Source organism: Artemia franciscana, chromosome 6, assembly GCF_032884065.1.
Source record: "Artemia franciscana chromosome 6, ASM3288406v1, whole genome shotgun sequence".
NCBI classification, from domain to species: domain Eukaryota; kingdom Metazoa; phylum Arthropoda; class Branchiopoda; order Anostraca; family Artemiidae; genus Artemia; species Artemia franciscana.
The window spans coordinates 32,812,273-32,835,787 of record NC_088868.1 but is presented as its reverse complement, the minus strand read 5'-3'; the positions used below and the strand labels follow the sequence as shown (position 1 = coordinate 32,835,787).

The following is a 23,515-nucleotide window of genomic DNA, read 5'->3' as shown; positions in this document are numbered from 1 at the left end:
ACGCTAACACATATCAGGATGGAGGCTGTTTGTCCTATCAAGCCTAGAAAAATAGCGACTGTGACGCTGCTCAGCCGCTGTTAGTGGCTCAGTTAACCCGTAGACTGACACTACTCTTTTGTTTCTAGCCCATAGGGGTATAAACAAGAGAAATTTCGCGAAACGAAAATATACGGATCTAATAGTCTTCTTATTAGTAGCCGTAAACATATTCCAAAATGGAATCATTGTGAATTCATGAGGCATCACGAAAGTGTTGCAGACACGGGCGAGAATACGCCTCCTGTAGCAAGCTTTACAGCGAACTAGCACACCAAACGCTTTTCTATGTTTCTCATTTAGATGAGATATAAGGAGAGCCCTTGACGTTTTTACGCTATCTCCGATCGGGAGGCCATGATACTTAATACAAGCAGATAACTGAACACCCTGATTTCCTAACTGTACGCATCCAACATCTCCGACAGATTTGCCGAAAGCAAGGACGCCGCACTTCGGAGAATTAAAATTGAGACCAATTTCGGCATATTCCCTACTAAGCACAAAAATAAAATCCCTCAACAGACGATACAGTTCTACTTAAATTCAGGGTGTCGTCAGCGTGATTGAGCATGGAAAGGTCCAAACCTTTAAAAACAAAACCAATTTTAGCCCTTTTCTGGGGTGCAACTACACTATTATTATACAATGGTAGCGAAGTTACCCTACCCTGGCGGATTCCTTTTCAAACTCGAATTACGGCTTTACTAATTACGTAACCATGACGAGTAGGTACTTTCACGACAACACATAATCTCGGATACAGATTTTTAAATACCCGCACAACTGAACGATTGAGACCTCACTGCTGCACACTATACAGCAAATGGGAATGCACACTAGAATCGAAAGCACGAGAGACATCATGAGGCGCAAGGACGAGAAACTCGCCACTATTCTCTATAACCATCAGAACGTTGGCAAGTATATAGTGCACGTATTCTCGACTACAGTCTTCCTTAAATTCAAACCGACTGTCTGGAGTCAAACAAGGATTAAGGATTTACGTCCTTAATCCCTAGTAACTCGAGCATTTTACAGAACATAAGAAACTGTTATAGGCCTATAGGAACAACATTGCCGGCTATCTTTATTTTTTTTTCGGAACAGGAGTCAATGTACCAAAACAAAAAGAATCGGTGATAATACCAGAATTAAAAATGATTTGTTAAACATATGTAGAAGCTGAAGTAGCTTATCACTTGCATGTAATAAATGAAAACCATATAATTAATCATAACCACGCGAGAGCTTTTTTTCGAAGGTTAATGACATCCCTACAATATATAGTTATATTATATTTTATAGAATATATAGTTATATTCTATAGCTATACGCATAGTTATACTCTATTAGTTTAAAAGTATAAAATTACTGAACCTTTACAAGTTATTTCTCAGGCTAATGCTGAACATAATAAAAAACAGCTGGTCACGAATTAGGCCCACTCAATGTGCAGTGATTTGCGTATATGGAATTATTAAGTGATTTGAATCTAATGGGATAGCGGGGGTCTATTTGTGGCTCCTATTTCGGTATGGCGGATTTTCAGTTTCCTTTCAAATGTCAAAGAAACGAATTGTTACAACCATTTATTAGTTTATATTTTACCTACCGTGGGCGTGCCAAGACATTTACTCTTGATTTATTCGGAATTCTTATTTGATTTTTAATGGTTTTGTCGACATTTGTCTCGTATTAGGCTACGATTTGTCATTATTTTCATCGTTCTGCTAGTTTAAATGTTTTGTTGTTTTTTTTTCATGCATGGTCTTCTTTTTCATTCATGCTACGTCCTTTTCTAGTTTTTAAAGACGGGTTTTCAATTAAATAAATAAACGAATAATAAGTAAATATTATAAAGAGGACATTAAAGGTAAAACTCAAACAGGAGTCAAATATTATTCTTCGGTAGCTGGATTTTGCGCTACCAAATCAAGAAAGAATATCATCGTAAATAATTTCGGTTATTAACTTATTTGAATAAGTTCTAATGAACTTAGGTGCCGACATTATTGCTATTAGTACATACAAAAACTACATGAATTATAAAACGAGCACATTCTAAATAAAAAAAATGAAGTTTCTCCCTCAAAAAGGAAAAAGAGAATTTAAAGGCTAGACTGACATAAATTTCTGCAAATTAAGCAAATTAAAGTAATTAAATTAAAATTAAAGTAAATAAATTAAATTAATTAATTACTTTCTAATAAATACTTTTTAATAAATAAAAAGTAAATAAATTAAAGTAATAAAATTAAAAAATTTTCTGCACATTAAGCAAATTAAAGTAATTAAATTAAAATTAAAGTAAATAAATTAAATTAATTAATTACTTTCTAATAAATACTTTTTAATAAATAAAAAGTAAATAAATTAAAGTAATAAAATTAAAAAAATTTCTACAAATTAAGCAAATTAAAGTAATTAAATTGAAATTAAAGTAAATAAATTAAATTAATTAATTACTTTCTAATAAATACTTTTTAATAAATAAAAAGTAAATAAATTAAAGTAATAAAATTAAAAAATTTTCTACAAATTAAGCAAATTAAAGTAATTAAATTAAAATTAAAGTAAATAAATTAAATTAATTAATTACTTTCTAATAAATACTTTTTAATAAATAAAAAGTAAATAAATTAAAGTAATAAAATTAAAAAAATTTCTGCAAATTAAGCAAATTAAAGTAATTAAATTAAAATTAAAGTAAATAAATTAAATTAATTAATTACTTTCTAATAAATACTTTTTAATAAATAAAAAGTAAATAAATTAAAGTAATAAAATTAAAATTAAGGAAACAGAAATTAAAGTAAACAATGAAGCCAAGCCTAAAACGAGCCCAAATTTCCACAAATAAGATTGAAATTGCTGCCCCTAGAAAACCCCAACCCCAACCCCTAGAACTGACCATGTGTCAAATAAATGTGTTACGTTTGAGAGTTTTCAATGTTTTAACGTAAAGAATATCATCGTATATTGCCGAAATTCAGTTCAATTCTTTTTCAGGTCATTTTGTTTTTGTCAGAGTTGTTTTTGTTTTTTTCTATAACCAGCATAATTGTGTTTGAAATAAGTAAGAACTTCCCGCACACTGGCAAAAACCGCAATAGTACTATTCTTACCTAGATCAATTCGACAAGTTTATATCTTAGATTAGGTTTATATTATCTTAGATTAGATTAATCCATCACCCTAATCCGACTAGGCCGTCGGGCGACAGACATAAAACAGAAAAAGCATATAACGTATACTGTTTTGTGCGGACCGGGGGAAATTGCCCCTGGTCTTGCAAGCTTTAAGCCATACATTCTCAGAATAGTGGAAAACGAAAAAACTGACTTGGACTTCAACTATCTGTTGACGTCAATATTTAAAATATATTCCAAAATTGGATGGTACTAATTTAACATGTAAACCTAGAAACAACTAAGCTATGTTTCCCTTCTTCCTCAAGGACTAGGACTAGAATCGAGCAGAAAAATTAAACTAATGGATTCAGAGTGGCGATGATAAAGGCGGAAAGGGAAAAAAAAAGTATAGTTATATTTTAACATCAATATTGGCCAAGTTGCTCAGAAGTTTGTGTCTTAGAGGGATAGTGAGTCTCTGAATATTATTCCCAAAAGCATGGATCAGAGGGTTTTGCCGAAGAGGGGGAGGTGGGCTTTTATAGTACAATATTCTATCTTTTCCATGACAGATGGTCCTTTAAAAAAAAAAATTCTGTGTCGAATTCTACCCTCATCTATCTTTGTTGATTTAATACAAATATCTTAACAATTATCGTACTTTTAAAACTGAGCGTAGTCCAATGTTGATAGAAACAAATATACTACCTTATAAACTTAAATACACTTCAAGTAAACTAGCTAATCTATCTAACTGAAACTAGCTATAACTACAATCAGGTTAACTATGAATAAGCTAATTATAACTAGCTAAGCTAACACAAGTAATTCGTCAACATTATTTTGATTCAAACGAATGAAAAGGGATATCTTTTGGTTCTGATCTTATTTAACTTAGGCTTTCAAACGCAATCAGGAATTTCCTGAAAGCAGAAAACAGGCCAGTTAGAAAAATGCATGCAAATGTGCCTACTGTCCCCTTTTGGCAAAATGGCGTTTTTCATCTTCTGCTCAATGCGAAGAATAAGTAAAAAAAATACATAAATGAAATAAATGAAACCGAAATTTTTAGTAATGTATTTATTAATTAACTTTAGGATTTTGGACTGCTATTACTAGATGGCGTTGATCGTTTGGTTGGAATTTCTTTGTGTTTTTCCTTTTCAGAAACAAAAACTTGACTTCCCTGTTCAATCCGTGATCATTACGTAGTTCATCAGACAAACAAATGATCCAGAAAATCAAGCAGTTTTCTCATGGATCAAATCAGTCTGTGAGCACTAACCCTTACATTGAGAGAAACAATTGTCTCTATTCAAGTTTAGAATTTTGACTCGTAATAGTAGATGGCGTTGGCTATTTGTAGCTTCTTTTAAACTAAACTGAAGCCTCCGATCTCGATGTTTCCAAACCCCAAATATTAAGTGATATAATGGAGTATATGTGAGTTCAGAATTTTGACCAGCAGATTAGATGGCGTCAGTTTTTTTCCTCAGAAAACTTTTCTATCCTATCTTTTTCTCAGATATGGCTAGATTAGTATGCAGAAAATAGGCTAGTAAGAAAAATAACACAAATATACTGATAGAACACTTTTGCCACAAGTTGTATTTTCACTTCAACTCGATGTAAAGTATAAGTAAAAAAGAAAGGAGAAGAAATAAAGTAAACAAATACAACAATTATTGTTGGTATGGTGTTCGTGATTAATTTTTGGATTTATTATTGATAATACTAGACGGCACTAACTGTTTGTAAACAGAAACAGTTTACAGAGCAGCAAGTTCCCAACTCAATATGGTTTTTAAAAAACAGGGCTATTTGTCTCTCCCGAAACAAGGAATAAAGCGATTGGCTTAAAAGCCATTCACAATGATATTCAATCAATATCGAGATTTAGCTGGTTCCGATTTGAGCCAATCAGATTGGCTCAAGTTAGCGCTAGCTACACCTACGTATCAATAAAAATCATTCTGAATGGAAGTTTACGAAAAAACGTCACAAAAATAAACAAATGGAAATTCGGATTTTTAAGACGGTAATATAGGAGAGTAATCTATTCATTGCTCTGTGTTTGGTAGATCCTTCTTTGTTTTTCTCTATCAGAATCAAAACTAAAGTTCCCTTTCTCATCAGCTTCCCCTATCCTATGGGTCTAGCTCAATTAGGGCATTAGGGTACTCACCATCATATTCAGGGAAATAGTCGACTATATGCGAGTACATGATCTTCTCTTCAAGGAGGTCCTTCTTATTTAGAAAAAGGATCACGGAGGAATGTTGAAACCACGGATAAGTTATTATCGTCTTGAACAAGGCCTTGGATTCCTCCATCCGGTTCTGCAAAAACACAAAACAAGTTTGCATAACTAAAAATAATACGATATTGTGATAATACTCATCTAAGAATACATTAAGGCTCAAATGCAAAATGATTTAGTGCTTCGTACAAGATATAATTTTATATTATGTCTATAAAAAGTCAGTGAAATAAAAGGAAAATTTTTCAGCAACATTTGAGTACAATTTTACATACTAAGTTTGATCGCACTATAAATTTTCCTTCCAAAACTTATTTGAAGGAGCATAAAAATGATACAGCTATTTATTTGGCTTAATTCTTTGCTTTCTCTTTCTTTCTGAGATGAGCCACACAAAAAAACTTAAAAAGAAAAAAAAATCCAAATTTGTATTGCTAATCCCGCGGAAATTGAAAACGGGCTCTTCCATCAACCACGTTCTCTGAACCGACGTTTAGTTTCCATTTGCACTAAGATTGGTATATATGCACTGGATTTACTACGTTTCTTCACTGCTAATGTCCTTGTGTCCTTCCTGTAGAGCAAACCGAAAGGACATGTTAAGAGAGGAGAAATATTGCCGCAGATTGGTTTTGAACTCAAATCTTTCATTTCCAAAGGAGTCTCGTTACCTCTGCACTACGGTAACTAAAATCCGATCGCAGCTTTCTACATAATAGACCCAAAGATAATAAATATCATCTAAATAAAAAAAAAAAAAAAAAAAAAAAAAAAAAAAAAAAAAAAAAAAAAAAAAAAACATTGACCAAACCTTCAACTTGACAAGTACAAAAGTTAAGAGAGGGGATGTCTTATGACCCACCGCCCCACAAAAATCTTGAAATTATTATTGTATTTCACTAAGTCTCCTTGAAACTCCTTTGATTCTATTTTCACTTATTACGGCCTAAAGTACGCTCATTACTAGGTTATAGCTACTGATACAAACAGGGCTGTGGAGTTAGATTTTTAGTAAATTTTTGCTGAATGGAGTTAAGAGTCGGTATACTGAAAATGTCTAATCGGAATCGGTTCTAACATTAACAGCTTTAAATAGGGCTGTGGAGTTAGATTTTTAGTAAAATTTTGGTGAATGGAGATAGAGTCGGTATAATGAAAATGTCTGAGTTAGCTATAATTTATAATCGACTCCACAGCCCTGGATATAACCGAGATTCAGTACATTCCCCAATCGAAAGTAAAACAGTTCAAAATAGGGATGATACCTTTTTATTGACAGTGAAATATAAAATTATTTAACTGGATATTTCGAACACATATACAGTGTTCATCATCAGCAGTAAGACTAAAAGAGACGAATAAAAATAAACAAACTTTATACCTAATAAACTAATTACATATAGTTTATTGCTCTTATTTTTTTCAATGCAACAGCCGAGGCAAATCTCCTTGACCTTTTCGGTTCCGGTTCATTAGATTTAACTGACATATTATGTGGACAGAGGTCATAGCTCTTAGGTGAAGTGATATTTACTTTATTTGACCTCAGTAAATTATCATAAATTGAATTCAATCCAAATTCACCTGTATCTCTGTTTATGGAATTATTCTTGAATAGAATTTTTTTAATTTCGATTGTTTCCCTGAAAGTTTGCTTTAAACCTTGGTCCCTAGAAATCAAAGAAACATTTTCAAACAAAATAAAATGATTTGGAAAATTAAAGATATGCTCCGAGAGGGCCGACGTGAAATCTTCAGGTTTGGTATTTTGCTTTAAAGATGATGAAATGGAATTATGATGTTGTAGCAATCTCGTTCTTAAATTCTGGTTAGTACGTCCCACATAAGAGCTTCCACAAGTACATGGAATTTTATAAACCCCACTTTGTTGCTCTACGGAAGTCCGATCTTTTCCAGAATTTAAAAAACTAGCCAAAGTATTACTACCTCTTAAAGCTACCTTTAAACCATTATTTTGTAAAATTCTTTTAAGTTTTTCACTCAAACCTGGAACATATGGTAGAGAACAAAAGGTATCTTTCTTTTCTGTTGTTTCCAGAATATCGTCAGAACATTCTAGAAATTTTTTCCTTCTTTTCGAAAAAGTCTGGTCAATTAACCAACCCGGATAATGGTTACTTATTAAAATGTCTTTTAGCAATAATAATTCCTCCTCAATGAATTTTGGAGAACAAATTCTAAAAATGCGGTCATTTAAAGATATGATTAGACCAATTTTTACTTGGCGGGCATGACCGGAGAAAAATGATAAAAATCTGTTATTGTTAGTAGGTTTTCTGTAAATCTTAAAATCCAGACTATTTTCATTTTTTAAAAGAAGGACGTCCAGAAAAGGAAGTTTATTATCCTCTTCTAATTCTATTGTAAATTTTAAATCCCCTCCCCAAAAATTAAGATGTTCTAAAAAACTTTTTAATTCCTCCACCCCATAATTCCATACTGAAATTATGTCATTCATATATCTCCCCCAAAATTTATGTTTTAAAAAATATGAATCTAACGCTATTGTTGCAATACTTTCTACAAAATTATTTGTTAATAAAGGACTTAAAGGGGCCCCCATGGGTAAACAATTTACTTGTTCGAAAAAACCCCCTCTGAATTGAAAAAAAAAATAAGAGAACATATTGCACAACCTAACTAAACTCATTATTACACTGACCTCCAAAACTGTTTCACCACCAATTCAGTCCAAATTTCTTAGTATCTTCCTCTCAAGAAGAAATTCTGCAGCTTTTACATCAATACTCGTATACATTGACACTATGTCGAAACTTAAAATTATAGAATTTGAAGAAATCTCAACTCCTTTTAGTTTTTTTACAAGTTCTGACGGATTCTTAATGTAAGAAATTTGTGTAGACATGAGTGGTTTACACAATGACACTAGCCACTTACTCAGAGCACTTGTTGGTGACTTGTTACTTGCAACAATTGGTCGTAATGGCAGATTTGGCTTATGTATCTTTGGAAGTCCATATAATTTAGGGCACAAAGAACCTCTTGGTAAGAATTTGTAGAAAAGTTGAGGTGTAATCTTCCCTTCTTCCTTCAAACTCTTTAACTCGTTCTTAAACTTCTTTGTGTATGAGTCCATTGGGTCAAAAGAAAGTTGTTTGTACGTTTTTTCATCTTTCAGTAAAGCGTTTAATTTTGAATCGTAGTCCTTGGTGTCCATTACCACTAAAGTGTTACCCTTGTCTGCTTTTGTAATAATAATAGATTCATCCCTTCTTAAATTATTAAGAATCTTTATGTCTTTGATAGAATTGTTAGGGATTTCTGGTTTTAAAGCAAACTCTGACAGGGCTTTAACAGTAGAAGCTCTTACTAGGCTAACATCTTTAATTAGGATGGGGTTTCTATGTAAAGATGTTTCTATTGAAGAGATACTTTCTTCTACTGGGACTCTATTAGTTTTAAAACAAAATTTTGGACCTTGTTCTAATTTACTAATACTAAGAAATTTGGACTTAATTGGTGGTGAAACAGTTTTGGAGGTCGGTGTAATAATGAGTTTAGTTAGGTTGTGCAATATGTTCTCTTATTTTTTTCACTTCAGAGGGGTTTTTTTCGAACAAGTAAATGGTTTACCTATGGGGGCCCCTTTAAGTCCTTTATTAGCAAATTGTTTTGTAGAAAATATTGAAACAATAGCGTTAGATTCATATTTTTTAAAACATAAATTTTAGGGGAGATATATGGATGACATAATTTCAGTATGGAAATATGGGGTGGAGGAATTAAAAAGTTTTTTAGAACATCTTAATTTTTGGGGAGGGGATTTAAAATTTACAATAGAATTAGAAGAGGATAATAAACTTCCTTTTCTGGACATCCTTCTTTTAAAAAATGAAAATAGTCTGGATTTTAAGATTTACAGAAAACCTAATAACAATAACAGATTTTTATCATTTTTCTCCGGTCATGCCCGCCAAGTAAAAATTGGTTTAATCATATCTTTAACTGACCGCATTTTTAGAATTTGTTCTCCAAAATTCATTGAGGAGGAATTATTATTGCTAAAAGACATTTTAATAAGTAACCATTATCCGGGTTGGTTAATTGACCAGACTTTTTCGAAAAGAAGGAAAAAATTTCTAGAATGTTCTGACGATATTCTGGAAACAACAGAAAAGAAAGATATCTTTTGTTCTCTACCATATGTTCCAGGTTTGAGTGAAAAGTTTTTAGGTTTGAGTGGCTAGTTTTTTTAAATTCTGGAAAAGATCGGACTTCCGTAGAGCAACAAAGTGGGGTTTATAAAATTCCATGTACTTGTGGAAGCTCTTATGTGGGACGTACTAACCAGAATTTAAGAACGAGATTGCTACAACATCATAATTCCATTTCATCATCTTTAAAGCAAAATACCAAACCTGAAGATTCCACGTCGGCCCTCTCGGAGCATATCTTTAATTTTCCAAATCATTTTATTTTGTTTGAAAATGTTTCTTTGATTTCTAGGGATCAAGGTTTAAAGCAAACTTTCAGGGAAACAATCGAAATTAAAAAAATTCTATTCAAGAATAATTCCATAAACAGAGATACAGTTGAATTTGGATTGAACTCAATTTATGATAATTTACTGAGGTCAAATAAAGTAAATATCACTTCACCTAAGAGCTATGATCTCTATCCACATAATACGTCAGTTAAATCTAATGAACCGGAACCGAAAAGGTCAAGGAGATTTGCCTCAGCTGTTGCATTGAAAAAAAATAAGAGCAATAAACTATATGTAATTAGTTTATTAGGTATAAATTTTGTTTATTTTTATTCGTGTCTTTTAGTTTTACTGCTGATGATGAACACTGTATATGTGTTCGAAATATCCAGTTAAATAATTTTATATTTCACTGTCAATAAAAAGGTATCATCCCTGTTTTGAACTGTTTTACTTTCGTCATGGAAAGGCAGTGTGGTCTTCGAAGTTATCTATTCCCCAATCGTAGTCGTTGTATTGTCAAATCTTATCTGACATTTTCCTACTTTTGAGGTAATAGCCACAAATTGCTGCTAAGCTGTTCTCAAAAGGAAGATCACCAGGGTAATGTATGTAAGGAGGATCGAATGGGGATTGAACAGCTTATCTTCTTTTTGAATGCCCCTCAGTGTATGGTTTTGGATAGGGGTTTTATATAGTGTTGGTATGATGTAAACTAAATTTGACAAAATTATAAGAGGTGAACTAGTCATTATCAAGCAGAGGCACTGAGATTCCGTTTTAATTCCTCACTCTCAATACTCTTAACTTGCATAACTCTTAACTCTTAACTCAACATTGGAGGACATATCAAGTCATTTTCCAGGACAGAATACACTTTTAGGCTCGGTACACGATCAAAAAAAGAAACAAACAAAAACTAGTCATGAGCCTCGTCAGTCCCATTAAGTCAATGAAAAATATAAAGACATTTGCGCAATGCGCATATCTTTGATAAGTGTACAAGCTGGAAACATCATATTGACGGAACAGTCTTTATTAGTCAACACCCGGAGTCAACTATACTACTACTACTACTACTACTAAAAACTCACCGCAGCACCAAATCGCCTGAGACCAACACTGCTACGCACGCTTCTTCTGCACCCTATATATTCAAAGCCTCCTTCTTTACACCCTCCCAGGAAATTAAATCTTTCTTTATGACATCCTCCCACCCTAGAAGAGGACGATCTGCTTTCCTTTTAGCCCTAGACGGTTAGCCAAAAAGGACAATCTTCGCCATTCTGTCATCCTTCATCCGCAGAACGTGCCCTAGCCATCTCAACCTTTCTTTCATTATAGCCCTAGAAAGCAAGATTGAACCACTTTTTCGTACAGCCTACTTTTTGAAATACGGTGAGTCAATCGGGTACGCAGAACCGCCCGTAGGCAATTTCTCTGGAAAACATCTAGTAAATCTTCATCCTCTTTTCCGAGTTCCCAGCCTTCACAGTTATATTTGACCACTGTCATTACTGTACCTTCCAATATTCTAATCTTGGTTTACAGACTTATCTATTCTTCCAAACTTTCTTTTAACAGCGAAAAAACACCCTGAGTCTTGGCTATTCTACTTTTAACATCTTCACTGCTCCCACACTGCTCCACTCCTTACTAATGATACTACCAAGCTAACTGAAGCTACCCACCGGATCAATATTTTCTTTACCCAGCGTCACCTTTTCTTCTTCACTTATTCCTAGCCTTAGTGACCTAGTCTTCTTAGCATTAATTTTCAAACCTATTCTAGCACCCTGAACTTGCAAAACCTCTAAAAGTTCATTCATTTAGCTCACACTTTCATCTAGGATGCTTAAATCATCAGCATAATCTAATCCTATGAGGGTTTTCCTCCCAATTTGATTCCGTGGTTTCCTATTGCCTATCCTGTGCTCCTAAGACAAAGTCCGTCAAAATGATCCATATAAAGGTGGATAGAACACAACCCTGCTTAATTCTTCATTTAATACAAAATCAGCTGGTAACCTCATTTCCTACCTTAACCACAGCAATGTTATTCTCGTACATAGCACTAATCACTTTAATATATTTGTCTGGTATACCATGCAAGGATAAGACCTTTGCTAAAGCTCTTCTATCAACAGAATCGAACGCTTGCTCATAATCTACAAAACTGAGAACTAAAGGTGTTCGACAACTAAGGCACTTCTCAAACACTAACCCAAGAGTGAAAATATGGTCGATACATCCTTTACCTTTTCTAAAACCGCACTGTCCCTCTCTTAAAACTTTGTCTACAGCATCTATTAGTCAAAAAGTATCATATTGCCAAGTAATTTGCTACCTACAAAAACCAGACTAATGCCTCGATAATTACCACACTGACTCTTATCACCTTTCTTATATAGTGGTTTAATTAAGGTTTTCCTAAAATCGTTAGGTACTTTCCCCCTTTCAAAAATATATTCATAATCTTTAGTAACTTATTTCTAACTTCAGAGCCGCCATAATTAAGAAACTCATGTACCACACTATCAGCACCTGGAACCTTATTATTTTTTAATCTATTAGAACTGTCACTAATTTTTCCTCACAAAACAAATCTTCCTTCACATCCAGGGTATCACAATTTCATTTCCTCTATATCTTTTCCTGCAACTCTATCTCGGTTTAGCACATTCTCAAGATGTTCTGCCCATCTCTCTTTAACTCTTTCCTTATCACTAATTGCGGCCCTATTCCTATCTTCACTGGGACAAGTCCGGATTGACTGCTCCCTTTCAATTTATGAACATGCCAGTACAATATTTTACTATTATGCCGTCTAGCTGCATCTTCCAGATCCTTGGCAATATTATCCATGACCTCCACTTCACACCTCCTTAGTTCATAATCCTCGGCAATATTATCCATAGCCTCCACTTCAAACCTCCTTAGTTCATATTTTTATGCATTCTCCACTTTTTTTTTTTACATTCCTTTAATTTTCATATGATCTGTCACTCAGATAATTCTTATAAGAATCTCTTCTCCTCTCTATTAAATATAAAGCTTTTTCACTAATATTCCTAGCAGCAGTCCTATCCTTCCCTAAGAGACCATCAGCAGCTTCACAAATTGTTTTATAAAATTATCCCCAACCATCTTCTACAAAACAAATAGATGACAGAACAGTAATAAAAAAGAAAAGACAGATGTATATGACGATGTAAACTGTATCAAAATTGAAACATTCTTGCGCGTAATAACTATTGCAGAAATTCAAGGATTCGCTGCTTCAGATCCATCGATTTAAAATCTGACTGGTTAATGAAGAATTAACAATCTAAAAGTTGTTCTTGGTATGTCTCCTCTTACTGAAGGACTGTTGTCTACCCATGAGTGAGTTCTCTACTCATGGAGGAGTTCAAACATTTTTAGAAACAATAATTCGAGTTAATTAAGTGATTTTAAGGCTAGGTAAGTAATTCACAGCAATTCATAACTTTACTTTATGAGCTAATCACAGTCGTTACGTACAAACCTCACTTTTCCCCCTATACGCCCCCCCCCCGATATTTTGAAAACCGCTTCTTTTTTTGGTATTTTCAATGAAAGAACCTTTTTTAAATTTTCATTGAAAAACATGAAAATTGCCCCCATGAATTTTGAAAAATACATTTTGACCCCTTCCCCTACATTTCCAGAAACTGCATGTCTCTTTTTTATACTCCCCCTCCCCCCTCTCCAAAACTAAAGAATAGTCAAAAGTATAATGAGCAAATATTCGCAGTACACAACCACATGAAAAATTCCATTAAAAATGAAATTAAATCCCATTAAAATTCCATTAAAAATTTTGACTTTTCTGAATATACTCTTTTAAAGGAAGGGTGGAGCTCAGAAACCCATTACCTCCCAACTTCAACACCATAGGCCAGGATGTATCCAAAGTTTTATAAATATAAAGCACTTACTTCATTATCGGACTCGAACAGAATTTGATCATACTCGGAAAGAGCAACAAGAAAAATAATAGAAGTGACATTTTCGAAACAGTGGATCCACTTTCGTCGTTCGGACCTTTGGCCACCAACATCAACCATCCTACAAAAAAAATTTCGTAAATTATACAAAAACAAAAAAATTATACAAAAGCAAAAAAAAACCTTTTAGACATGAAATAATGTTATTCACAAACCTCTAGCAGGAAACATTGTTTTAAGTTGGCTGGTGTAAACCCAAGAGACAGATAAAAGAATGGAGGCCAGATTCTGCAAAATTTTGCGGTCGGATCTTACTGTTTTTCCCGAGTCACACTATATCTTCGAAATGTTAGAATCGAAGAACGAAATAAATGGCGAAACTAGGGAAGTGGGGAAACTAGGGACATTTGGCCACCAAAATCAAACATCCTATAAAAACAGTTTAGCCATGAAAATTGTTATTCACAAACCTCTAGTAGGAAACATTGTTTTAAGTTGGCTGGTGTAAACCCAAGAGAGGGTAAACCCATGTAACCCATTGTTTTAAGTTTGGCTGGTGTAAGTTGGCTGGTGTAAAAAATTAGAGGCCGCATTCTGCAAAATTTTGCATTCAGATCTCGCCGTTTACCCTGAGTAACGGCTATATCTTAGAATGGTTAGAATCAAAAGAGTGATTAACTAAAATAGTAAACACCATTGTTATCGAAATTATGTTTATAAACATAATGAAATTATAATTATAATAATGAAATTTATTTATAAACATAGCTAGAAGAGTGGTCAAAGAGGAAAAATTTGGCCGTTAGGGAAAAGAAAGTGATTAAAGCCCCGTTTTACTTGAGTCTTTATTTGTTTTGAGGCGAAACTTCGGTGTTTTCAGTGAAGTTATCACTAGATATTAAATACAATGTCTTTGAATTCTTCAGCGTTTTCGGTGGAGTTTTCATAAGACGTTGTTTCCGATTTCTACAACCAATTTTCTTTTTGGTTATAACCAGAATATACTATATCTATTTAGGGAAGTACTTTTATTTAATTGCAATATTTATGTCTCAACCTGCAATCCAACTAGGGTCACAAATAGTTCTGCCCTCTAAGTCGATTTTATACCTGGGTCTGCTGATCGATAAAACTCTTCAAGATACGCGAGTGCTCAAAAAGTTCAACAGAAAATTTTCTGAGCTCGAATCAATGTTTATAAACCCAATCATGGTACAAATCCGGGTAATATTTTTAGAAAATGTGCAGCACTTCAACGTATTGACGTACATGTGTTTTGCAATCATTTGTTCTTGTGTTTATTGTGATTTTTCTTTTTTCTTCTATTTCTATTAAAAAATCTATTTCTTGATTTTTTCTTCTATTTCTACTTTTTCATTGGTCTGTTTTCCTAATTTCGCAAGAATGGTTTGCAAATAAATAATAATAATAACAGCTGAAGCAAATCATAATTTCAATAAAAAATAATTGATAGTGTTGTTTTGTCAAAAACAAACACCTCACGTCAGTCATGGAGAGTATTGTAAATTAGCTGCCACGCCCTTATCATTATTATGAAGATAAAAAAAAAAGAACAGTAAAAAAAAGACATTGATAAATAAAAAAAAAGAAACTGATATAGACACAATATCTGTATTATTAAACTAATAAATAAATTCTAAAAATTGTACGATTAGATAAAAAAAAACCTACTAGTAGAGTAAAATCAACTAAAGACACTAGGATCTGTAGCAAAAGAAAAAAGCTATTGAAAGAATAAAATAAAAAAACAGATGTTGACACAATTCTTGTATAATTAAACTATTAAATAAATTATAAAAACAAACGATTAGATAAGAATATACAAGTAAAATCAACTACAGATACTAAGATCATTCTTAGTGTCGGTAGGAATATAATTCAGAAACAATTCAAAACAATAACGGAAAAAGAAACAATTATGAAAAATGGAAGAGGAAACTACGTCGAAATGCTAAAACATAAAAAGGCTAAAACAACATGAAATAGCAAAAAACAAACTTTTAAGCAGGAGCATATTTCCAGCAGCGCCAAACGGAGGTGTCTGATACCCCCCTAGTCTTTTACTAAGTGGCAAAAGATAGTTTAATAGAAGGCTATTCTGGTAGCCCCTAAACATTTCCAGAAACAAACAGTGTATCTATAAGCAGAGGAGGGATCAAATTACCTTAAATTGATCCTCAGCAAGGGTGATATTAACCACACCTATACCCAAAAGGAAGGGGGGTTGATAGGTTCAATATAACTTCCTTCTTTAAAAAATTGCAAAATCCACTATAAATTGTGGAACTTGCCATTTACTGGGAAAAAACATACAAGGCAAAAAAAGCACCTTCAGAAATTTTTCTTGTCTGGTAGTGAACTGACAAAGGAGGACTAAACAGGAGTCCCCTAAAAAGGAGGCAAACAAATTGAAAACTTTGTGTAAACGCTAGCTTTTTTGGTTATGATTTAAATTTGGCATTTAATTTCATTTAAAAAAAATTCCGCATTCAGACCAATGATTTACGTTGAGCAGGTACCGATCTCCTGATTCAATACCATCGGCCTGAAGTGCAATGCGAGGTTGGGGGTAAATCATCCGATACTTTACGTGCCCCCCCAGACTTCTCCAGGAACCCTTTTAGATCTGGGTTGACTCTGACTTAGCTTCAACCCCGTTACACACCATTCAGCGCCGTTCCAAACCAAATAACCAGCGACACCAGAACTCGAACCTGTAACCTCCGGTTATGAGTTCTTTCACGGGTCGCAGGGGTTGATTTTGGGTTGACTCTGACTAAGCTTCAACCCCATTATATATCATTGAACCCCGTTCCAAACCAAATAACCAGCGACACCAGAACTCGAATCCGTAACCTTCGGTTACGACTTCTTTCACGGGTCGCAGGGATTGATATTTCTTCTTCCGGTCTTTAAAAAATACGGATAAACTCAACACTAAATTTAAACCACATAATACATCATTAAATACACCAAAGAACAAAAACACTACAAGAGATCAATGACGAACAGCCGCCCACCACTGATTACCCGCCAAAAACCAAGACGCCATTTTTTACCTTTTTTGGTGTGATGCACTCATGTCCCTTTATTTATGTAGTAAGTTGATTAAGTTGTATTGAGTCAAGTTGTGTATTAAGTTAATACATGCTGTTCATTGACTATGGTTGTAATTTTGTTGTAGGCTAACTATGTTTTATCAGTAAATTCTCCATATCCAATAAAACAAAATAAGCAGTTAAGGATTAAAAAATAGCTACCTAAATCTGATTTCTTGTAAATCAAATGGGTATTCAATAATGCCAGTTGTTGGCACTCGAACTCGAAGTATATCTTGCTGTGTGGGTAAATAGTCAGGGGCAGCAATACGATCCAGATTTGTGAGGTAACTAAAAGAAAACAAATCAATTACACAAAAATAAAATGCTCATACAAAATAATAAGGATTACAATTTAATTTGTCATAGTAGATCTAGGATCACCAAAGGCCCAGTTTCACACAAAATCATAAGCTATATATCTGTGCATATAACTGACGCATGTCGTGCGCACAGTTATTTATGTGCAACTCACAAAACACAGCCGACAGAGAAACCATAAAGAAAAGAAAAAGGGTAGGAGGTGGGCGAGACCGTAATTTTAGCATTTCACTTGGGGGAGGGGGCAAGAGGAGGCCCATTTCCGGGAAGATGTGAGATACCCTTCAGAGGAAAGGGGGCGGGATTCGGAGGTTCTTTTCCGGAAAATTTGTCAAAAATACAAGCCTAAACGTGTTTTTAAGCTGTCGGAAAACTTATCTTGGGATATTATTTTACAATGGATACAGGACACCAAGCGGTTAAGAACTGAAGGTGGCGCGGGCATCGGTTAAACGCTACTCGTTTTTTATCAAACAGACATAAAACGAAGCTGGTAGTCCTGCTACCGCGCGTTCCAGTAGTGGAGCCTCACCGGTGGTTCATTGTGTGCACTTACCAACTTCAAACAAAACTAACGCTATCGTAATTTTCCCGTATTAACGTTAACTAAATGAGAATTTAATTCAAATGTACCTCCTAACCTAGCCACATATTATGTTCTGATAATTAAATGAACCTGGCAGCACACAAACTGATTTCTCATCAATTATCGTTTTTAGCTTTATTTAAAAAATATAATATTTTACAAACTATCGGGGGCAACTACCCCATTATCCCCCTTTCTTAAATGAAATCTACGGAGGAGGGGTGAGAGTTGTCAATCCTTCGTCAATTACTCATGTCCGTTAAAAAAAGACATAATTAATGGGTTTTTTAAGTCTTATATTTCAATTTTCAACAATGTCGTGTAAGGTAGCATTAGTAATTCCACTGATGATGATAGGCCTACGCGCATTTTCACGCGAATAGAACCTAGTTTCTCCAAGTCCTTCAATTTAACTTCATTGCGCAGTGTCAAAAATAAATTATCAGAAAATCTTGTTAAATTACCCCACAAATAATAGTAGACAAGCACAATAGCTTTAAAACCGTGGCTTTAAAAAAACTCAAAAATAACTGGATGCTACCTCTGTGAGAGGCACTTTTCTAATGAATGTTTTACTAATAAGGAAAAAGCATAATGTTTAATCCTGACATATTTGAAAATAAAATGAAAGATTGCCAAAAATGTGAGACAGGTAAGAACTGAACACATACAACGAATTTACCCTAACTATTTCTTTTTGAACATTTTCTATGAGCAAAATTCTTTTGCTGAATTTCTCCATCTCTCTACATGCATATCTGTGTTCAAAGCGACATCGAGCGAGAATAACCGTTGTTTAGAGTTCCACGCAACATATAGTAAGAGTTATCGCTGTTTGGAGTTCAAAGCGACGTAAGGCGAGAATTACCACAGTTTATGGTTCAAAGTGACATATAGAGAGAATTATGGTTGTTTAGAGTTCGAACCGACGTATAATGACAATGTCCATTGTTTATAGTTCAAAGCGGTATATAGAGAGAATTATGGTTGTTTACAGTTCAAAGCGACATATAGTGAGAATTACCACTGTGTAATGGTGCTTTCTTACTACATTTTAGCACCTTTCACACTAGCAGAACTTTTTACATTATGTAATCTAATTATGTAAGCAAATTTTGTCCGTAACGTGGGCATTGCTAAGTAGACTCTGAGTTCTATATTCCATTAAAATGGAATAGTTGTGGGCATCAGGTCATGGCTAATTGTAGAAAAAGCCAAGACAGATAGTCCAATTGAGTGAGAAGAAAACCTGGCATTGATTCCCCCCTTTCATTTCCGACGTTACCATCTCCCACTTATGCTACACCTCTCATGTCACTCCACAAGCAACAAAATGAAATTTCGGGATGAATTGGAAAACCAATTCATAAATTTTTCCATAAAGCCTTTAACTTTTATTAGAGGTTGAATCTTTATTTCACATGTTTAATTTTTGAACAGTTTGCTTTTGAAAATTGTGAATACTTTTAACTACAGTTATGAATGTTTAATGGATTTATACGTTAGCCGGGTGTCAAATAAATTTTTTAAGTTCAAAAGATTATGGTTTAATTAACTTAACCACATAGGATAGATTACATAGGCAGTGTGAACGCCACTAAAGCATTGATTTACTACTATTCAATACTCTGAGGTTTATTGGCAATATACCTCCACCCTAACAATACGCTACAGTTATAGTAGTTACAGTAGTGCGACTACATAACAGTGTGACTACAGTAATGCTATAATAGTAGTGCTATAACAATAGTGCTACAACAGTAGTGCTATAATAGTGTGATTAGGGGAGATGTGGGGAAGATGGGACATGGTACCTTTGTGAAAAAAAATTGTTCAAAAATCCCGCCTGAATGACGAACGACGTGCCATCTATCAGTAAGTATGCATGTGTTTTCCTGAAGAAATCGAGAAACATTTTCATCAGAGATTTTAGGTAAGAGTTTTTTATGGGTGTTTGAGTAAGAAAAAGGACCTGGTTTTTACAAAAATCTTTTGAACAGTTCGTCGGAGGGTATTGAATGTTTTTTTGTCTGAAGTAGTTTTCTTTAGGCTACAAAATGTTATTCAGTGGTTGACCTGAACTACCATCTAGGGGCAGAAGATGAAGTTTGTGTGGAGAGCTACCTGTTTGGGTACTCTGGGACACGTGTTCCTGGGTACCCTGGGACGCCTTTTGTTCATTGTGTCCCAGGGTACCCTCATTTCAACAACTGATAATGTAATGTAAAGGTCGAGCTGTGAGACGGAACTGCCTGATATACACCAGAAAATCTTTCAAACTGTGTTAGCCATGGCAACAATAAAAACGATTCTTTGCTTTTCGTTCCTAAAAGTATCATTTTTTGCAGAATGCCGAGGAAGAAGAAGTCTGATCCTTCTCTTTATGCCTGGGACGAAGAAAACATGAAGGCTGCTGTAATGGCTCACTTAAAAGATGGAATGCCAATCAGAACTGCAGCAACACTGCATGCTGTTCAGAAATCGACACTTTCTCGGTACTGTAAGGCATATTCCACATCGGCAGACGAAGAAAAAGTTGCATTTCGCTTCACAGCACGCTATGATGTGAAAAAAGTATTCTCTTCTGAAATGGAAGATTCACTCGAATCTTATATTCTACTTTCATCACGAATGAACTACGGACTTACGAAAAAACGGACAAAGAAATTAGCTTGGGAATTTGCCAAGGCGAACACCCTGAAATACCCTAAATCATGGGATGACAATGAAGCAGCAGGAGAAGACTGGTATAAAGGTTTCATGGAGAGACATACAAGAATTTCCTTGAGGAGACCGGAAAGCACCAGCCTTCATCGCAACCTTGGTTTCAACCGTGCTGCAGTTGACACATTCTATAAACATCTTGAAGAGCTACAGTCGAAGTTTCATTTTCCAGCTGACCGCATCTACAACATGGATGAGACGGGCTTATCGAATGTTCAACAGAAATGCCGGAAGGTACTTAGCCCTAAAGGTGTAAAGCAGCTAGGAGCAACTACATCACAGGAAAGAGGAAAACTAGTTACAATGGTTGGAACTATCAATGCGATGGGAAGCTTCATTCCCCCTTACCTTATCTTTGGAAGGACCCGCTTTGTTGAAAGACTCTTAGATGGAGCACCACCAGGGACAAAAGCTGTCGCCAGTGGAAAGCCCGGAAATGCATGGATGACGACCGAGTTATTCCTTGGCTACTTTGAGCACTTTAAAAGGTACGTAAGGTGCTCTCCTGAGCAACCAGTCCTTCTTCTCATGGACAACCATGATAGTCACATGAGCTACAGCTTCATTTCTGCTGCGAAAGAGATGGGGTTGCAAATACTGACATTTCCTCCACACACGTCAAACAGGCTGCAGCCCCTTGATGTGACCGTCTATTCACCACTTAAAACATATTTCTACCAAGCTATTGAAAACTGGCTAAGAAACCATCCTGGAAGACCAGTCACGGAATACGAAATCTCTGAACTTCTTGGGGTTGCTTTCCCTAAAGCATTCAACCCAACCAACATAATGAGTGGCTTTTCTAAACCAGGAATCCATCCGTTTAATCCCAATGTCTGGGAAGAATCAGACTTTCTTCCATCCCTGACTCCCGTCAGCAATCCCTGCGATCCGACAGATGAAGTGCAGATCAATGTCGGCGCAGGGAGCAGCTCATCAACGCAAGCGGACAGTGGGCTGTCAGACAGGGAGTCAGTGGGCGCTGGTGGTTCAGTCTGTGTTCTGCTCGATCAAATACTTCCCCTTCCTAAACGTCAAATTGATATTCAGAAAAAAAAGGAGGAAGGAAGCCTGGCCAGTCCAAGATTTTGACTGCAACCCCCGTTAAGGATGCCATTTTTGAAACAGAGAGGCAGAGAGACCTGAAGAGAAAAAAGAAGGAAGAAGCAAAGGAAAATAAAAAACAGAAGATAACGAAAAGAAAGCAAGATAAAAAAAAGAGATCAAGCAAAGGTGGCTTTAGATTTTAGCGACAGTAGTGATGCTGCTTCTGTTGAGCTCTGTGCTGACACTGATGATTCCTTGCACCTGAGTGACATGGAAGAGACTGTGAAAGAACCAACGGAGATAAAGCCTGGCGATTTTGTACTGGTTAGGTACGTCAGTAAGAAAAGTTCAAAGTATTATGCTGGTGAAGTCTTGGAGATTGAACTGGAAGGGTACAGTGTGAACTTCCTAAAACGGAAAGTCCCTACGTGGAAATTCGTATTTCCACAGCCAAAGGACGAAGCCTTTGTCACGACAGATGAGATCGAGTTACGCCTACCAAGACCGAATCTTAGTGGAGGCACAGAACGGGCTGTGAAAGCCCTGACTTTTGATATTGACCTTTCGCAGTTCCCCGTTGAATGAATAATGTTACAAGTTTTTTTATTATGTTTTTATTTTCATTGAAGTTGACTATAGGTTTGTAATAAATGAAATTTGATCAAAAAGTGCACTGTGTCCCAGAGTACCCTTAACCGTGTCCCAGAGTACCTTGGGGTCAGGGTACTCTGGGACAGAAGAGGAGGGTTCGGAAAATCATTGGTACCAAAAAGATAGATTAAGAAAATAATCTACAAAAAATCTGGGAGAAAGCCCAAGCAATTCCACTTAAGTGAGTAGCAGAATCAGGCGATTTGGCCAAAGCGTTCTCCAGATATTGGACATACATTTGAAAATGTCCCAGGGTACCCACATCTCCCCTACAGTATGAGCGTTTGATTATTTGTATACATTCCAATTAAATTCCTCTACCCATTTTTTTCGTCTATCCCCTCTACACTAACGTTTTCTGAAAATAGATTTCACTTTCATCAACCTCACTCGTTTCATTTAGCAGCATTACCCGTAAATTGTACTTTTGAGATATACATCTTAATATTCTTTATCAATGGCTAGCAAAATGACGATTTTGCAAGGAAATGAAGGTTACAGCAAAATGTAACCTTTGCAAATCTGCATGATTATAAACAATATTCAAAAGGGATATACCTCCCATACCGCATCCTTTCAACATGCCTATTCCGCCTCAGATGTGTCAATGCAAAAATGAAATCATCCCTTTTCAATGGAAAATGGTCCCCTCCCCCAATTGTGGTACTTATGGAGTGAACAAACGCATGCGCCACCTTTTTTAAGGTACAGAAAACATGATACAGAGAGAGAAGTTTTGAGAAATTGTTGTGAGAATTAATTTAAAGCATCCACAATGCGCGCTGTCCTGGTTATCATACTTCACCGCCTTGGGCTAGAGAACTAAGCCCTTTCTATGTTGTGCATTCTTGTGAAGCACTTTCTAGTGAACCACCGATGTGGTTCAGTCTCTGTAAAATTATTTAAGAACTATTTTTATGCGTTTGCATTTTAAATTTGGACAGTCACTTTTTTACAAAACGAAGAAGAAAAGTTTGTCGTATTTGCTTTTTTTCTGTATAGCCAATTTTGCCATATAGCAGCAAAAGTCTAACACTGTTTTTAGGTGACTTTTATATGGATGTATATTTTGCTGTTTTATTAAACGACATGATGAATTACATGCAATGTTTTGATATATATATATATATATATATATATATATATATATATATATATATATATACACATAAGTACATATCTAGATCAAGTGATACGA

At 35.0% G+C, this 23,515-nt stretch overlaps 2 protein-coding genes across 3 annotated transcripts in view; one reads left to right on the top strand and one right to left on the bottom strand.

Moving 5' to 3' along the window:
* The window catches only part of LOC136028546 (uncharacterized oxidoreductase YjmC-like), a 584,142-nt gene that overhangs the window by 155,201 nt on the left and 405,426 nt on the right, over window positions 1-23,515 (top strand). The window lies entirely within an intron of this gene.
* LOC136028334 (guanine nucleotide-binding protein G(q) subunit alpha) overlaps window positions 1-23,515 on the bottom strand; it is a 97,196-nt gene that overhangs the window by 18,222 nt on the left and 55,459 nt on the right. For both annotated transcript variants that reach the window (XM_065706117.1, XM_065706116.1), the window contains exons 4-6: window positions 17,151-17,279; window positions 13,861-13,990; window positions 5,359-5,512 (exon numbers count right to left, since the gene is read on the bottom strand). In XM_065706117.1, coding sequence (XP_065562189.1) covers window positions 5,359-5,512; window positions 13,861-13,990; window positions 17,151-17,279 — 413 coding nt within the window. The remainder of the gene's footprint in view (window positions 1-5,358; window positions 5,513-13,860; window positions 13,991-17,150; window positions 17,280-23,515) is intronic.